Source organism: Octopus sinensis, linkage group LG15 (assembly GCF_006345805.1).
Source record: "Octopus sinensis linkage group LG15, ASM634580v1, whole genome shotgun sequence".
NCBI classification, from domain to species: Eukaryota; Metazoa; Mollusca; class Cephalopoda; order Octopoda; family Octopodidae; genus Octopus; species Octopus sinensis.
The window spans coordinates 31,866,852-31,871,540 of NC_043011.1; the positions used below are offsets into that span (position 1 = coordinate 31,866,852).

The window sequence follows — 4,689 nt, forward strand, 5'->3', positions numbered from 1 at the left end:
TATTTGTAAAGCAAATAATTTACATCCTAGTGTTCTCTCCAAAGACTGCCAGTCTGATTAACTGGACAAAGCAGGACTGGCATGTTTATCATTATAAATCAAGAGAAATGTGTATCGCTTATAAAAAAAAAAAAGGAAAAAAAAAAAGCAGAATATGCCCATGCTACGTTTGAACTCATGACCCGGAGGCCACCAGCTAACCCACTTAGCTACATAGACACATACTTTGATAAATTCCGAAAAGAAAATTAACAGGTATTCCAAATGGAACTCTGTACTATTTCATTGATATTTGTACAGTTTTTTGCCTTGTATCCCCAACATTGTTCTCTTAAGAAAAACGGTGCCCTTTCAGCACTGAAGAAGGGGCTGATCTAGTTTACAAGGTACCTTTTCAACATCTACAACTAGAATTATTTTGCACTGAAAAATCCAAGCTGTTACTGTTTTTAGAAATACTTTTATCGTCGGCAGGTTTGCTTTCAACTTGTACTTTAAATATATCTGAAAAAGATAAAAAAAAAGGATGAAGCAAAAATTATTATCTTCTAAGGGAAATATTCTTTTACTCTTTTTACTCTTTTACTTGTTTCAGTCATTTGACTGCGGCCATGCTGGAGCACCGCCTTTAGTCTAGCAAATCGACCCCAGGACTTATTCTTTGGAAGCCTAGTACTTATTCTATCGGTCTCTTTTGCTGAACCGCTAAGTTACAGCAATGTATACACACCAACATTGGTTGTCAAGTGATGTTGGGGCGACAAACGCAGACACACAAACATATGCACACACACACACATACACATACACACATATATATATATACATATATATGATGGGCTTCTTTGAGTTTCCGTCTACCAAATCTACTCACAAGGCTTTGGTTGGCCCGTGGCTATAGTAGAAGACACTTGCCCAAGGTGCCACGCAGTGGGACTGAACCTGGAACCATGTGGTTGGTAAGCAAGCTACTTACCACACAGCCACTCCTAAAGACTAAACAATTACATCATTGAAATCTCAGAGCTATGAGATAATACAGGATTAATTCAAAACAACATTAATAAATAATCATTTTACATTTGACATAGTCATCTGAATGCTAAAGGGTTAAATAATACAGTTGGGTGTGATTCAAGGTAGATTTGGCTTCTATTTCTAGCAAGTCAAGTGACTACCTAGATCAATCACAGACAAAGTGCAGCTGTGAAACTTTCTGCATGGTATTCCTAATAAAGAATTACTTTGAAGTCTTTTAGTAAAGCAGCCTGGCTGGTGATGAACCTTGTCTCACATGGCCTGGTTTTCATAAGAGGTTGGTTATGCTTGGTTTCTTATCATTAAAGCTGATAAGAAACTTTAGGTTTCTTAAAGTGATACGATACACACCATAGTGTCATTACCTATTTCTTTACTACCCACAAGGGGCTAAACACAGAGAGGTCAAACAAGGACAGACAAACGGATTAAGTCGATTTTACCGACCTCAGTGAATTACTGGTACTTATTTAATCGACCCCAAAAGGATGAAAGGCAAAGTCGACCTCGGCGGAATTTGAACTCAGAACGTAACGGCAGACGAAATACGGCTACGCATTTCACCCGGGGTGCTAACGTTTCTGCCAGCTCGCCTTTAGTATCATTACCATCTTGTCGAGCTTGCTTGGACATTTAAAACCTGCTCGTGCCATCCATCTCGGTCCTCATCTGTTTTTTCAAGTAAAGGATCTCTTATTCCATGCAGCTTCGAAGGGGTGAAGCGAGCAGATTATTTGTTGACAATACCACTGTCCATCAAGACCTTTGTAGACGCAAGCAAGATGTAACAGACACAGACACACACACACACACATGCATATTCTGGTCATCCTGGGGATAGAGCACAAGACATTTGCCAATATGGTGTGCAATGGGACTAATACTGAAATCACACAGATAGGCTTGCTTCCTACATCTTAACTACACAGTGATTCCTTCCCTCCCACGTACACACACACTTTTATGCATTTCAGTTCAGTTGAGAAATAATTCAAGAGCGTTTTTTTTTTTTCAAATTTAAAAATGCACACAGAAATAACATGCATTGGTAAAATGCTTTATGTTATTTAAAAGAGAATTTTTTGAAGTACAAGATAGTATGTTTTGATTTTTTAATTTTATGATTTTTGTGTATTTTCAGATCATTAAAATGGAATGTCAAGTGGACAAAACTGAGCATTTTCAACACCATTTGCTTTTTGTATTTAATCCAAGTGTTAAGGCTGCTGAAGCTGCTCATAAGATTTGTGCTTTTTTTTTTTTTCTTTTTTCTTTAGTCGAGCAAATTGACCCCAGGACTTATTCTTTGTAAGCTTGGTACTTATTCTATCAGTTTCTTTTTACCAAACCGGTAAGTTACAGGGATGTAAACACACCAGCATCGGTTGTCATGCGATGTTGGAGACACAAACACAGACACACAAACATACACACACATACATATATATATATACACATACATAAACGATGGGCTTCTTTCAGTTTCCATCCACCAGATCCACTCACAAGGCTTTGGTCAGCCCGAGGCTATAGTAGAAGACACTTGTCCAAGATGCCACGCCGTGGGACTGAACCCGGAACCATGTGGTCGGTAAGCAAGCTACTTATCACACAGCCACTCGTGCACCTATAAGAGAATAATGTCACTTAGCAGAGCATAGTGTGTGCTGTGTATGGAGAAGGAGCAATGTCTCAAAGTACTGCCTGCCATTGGTTTGCATTCTTCAAAAATGGGAATTTTGACCGCAAGGACAGCTCACACACTGGTCAATCAATTGAGTTCAATGAAGAGTAATTGAATCAATTTCTTCACAAAAATTCATGTCAAACAACCAGAGAATTGGTGGAGCAGATCATCATCATCATCATCATTGTTTAACGTCTGCTTTCCATGCTAGCATGGGTTGGATGATTTGACTGAGGACTGGCGAACCAGATGGCTACACCAAGCTCCAATCTTGATCTGGCAGAGTTTCTACAGCTGGATACCCTTCCTAATGCCAACCACTCCGAGAGTGTAGTGGGTGCTTGCTTTTACATGCCACTGGCACACGAGCCAGTCAGGCGGTACTGGTAAACTGTGGTGAACCACCTTCATTCAGTGGGTATGAAATTCGGTGCTTGGGCGCTACAAACTTTGAGTAAAAACAACAAAAATCAACGCTCCACAACTGATGCCAGTTTACTTGCTCGATATCACTCAACACATGGTCACAAACAGCATTTTCTTTACTGTATTGTCTCTGGCGATGAAAACTGGTACCTTTTTGTCAATATGAAGCAGTGAAAAGAATGGCTTAGCCCTGACACACAAGTGACTCCACAAGCAAAACAAGACCTTCATCCTCGAAAAGTCATGTTATATGTATGGTGGGACATGGGAAGGCATGATTCATTACAAACTACTTGAGCACAACCAAACACTCAATGCAGAGTTCTACATTCAACAACCTCACTGACTCAATGAAGCAATTCAGCAAACAAGACTGAATAGGCGAAATGTGGTTCATCTGCAACATCACCAATATGACCAAAGCCGTAATTCAAGAAGTGCTGCCTCATCCTCAATACTCTCCAGACTTGGTGCTGTCAAATTTTCATCTCTTTCAAATGCTTTGTGTCGTATATCATTCAATAACGACGTGGTATTGAGGGCTTGGCAGCGAGCTAGCAGAAACGTTAGCACACCGGGTAAAGTGCTTAGCGGTATTTCATCTGCCGCTACATTCTGAGTTCAAATTTCGCTGAGGTCGACTTGCCTTTCATCCTTTTGAGGTTGATCAAATAAGTATCAGTTACGCACTGGGGTCAATATAATCGACTTAATTCGTTTCTCTGTCCTTGTTTGTCCTCTCTGTGTTTAGCCCCTTGTAGGTAGTAAAGAAATTGGTATTGAGGGCTTGGTTGGATGAATTCTTTAAGTCAAGACCAGAAGATTTCTCCTGTCAAGACATTGGAAAACTTATTGAATGATGGGACAATGCTGTAAACAACAACCAAGAGTATATTATTGATTAATTTGTTGTAGTTTTTTTTTGTTTAAAATAAATTTGAAAAAAACTCTCATGAATTATTCCTCAACCCAACATATATATCATCATCATCATCGTCTGCTTTCCATGCTGGCATGGCTTGGACGGTTTGATTGGAGGTGGGTGAGCCAGAAGGCTGCACCAGTCTCCAGCCTAATCTGGCAAAATTTCTACAGCTGGATGCCCTTCCTAATGCCAACCACTCCGAGAGTGTAGTGGCTGCTTTTACATGTCACCAGCATGAAGGCAGGTCAGGCGGTACTGGCATCGGCCATACTCAAATGGTGCTTTTTACATGCCACCTGCACAGGAGCCAGTCCGGCGGCACTGGCAACAACCACGCTCAGATGGTGCTTTTTTTACATGCCACAGGCACGGGAGCCAGTCAGTAGCTCTGGCATCGATCACGCTCGAATCGTGCTTCTAACATTCCACTGGCACGGGTGCTAATCAGGTGGTACTGTCATCAGCCACGATAGTGATTTCACTTGCCTCAACAGGTCTTCGCAAGCATAGTATATTGTCCAATGATTGAAGGGTATTCTTAAATGGGCTGGTTATACAGCACTGGCATAGGCCACGGTTATGGTCTCACTTAGCTTGCCGAGTCTTCTCAAGC

The 4,689-nt window shown here is 40.8% G+C and overlaps 1 protein-coding gene across 1 annotated transcript in view; it reads right to left on the reverse strand.

Moving 5' to 3' along the window:
• Nucleotides 1-263: 263 nt before the first annotated feature.
• Nucleotides 264-4,689, reverse strand: part of LOC115219892 (ras-related protein Rab-11B) — an 82,392-nt gene continuing 77,966 nt past the window's right edge. Inside the window, exon 6 of the mRNA XM_029790196.2 lies at nt 264-504. Within this exon, the coding sequence (XP_029646056.1) occupies nt 395-504 (110 nt within the window). The 3' untranslated portion in view covers nt 264-394. The remainder of the gene's footprint in view (nt 505-4,689) is intronic.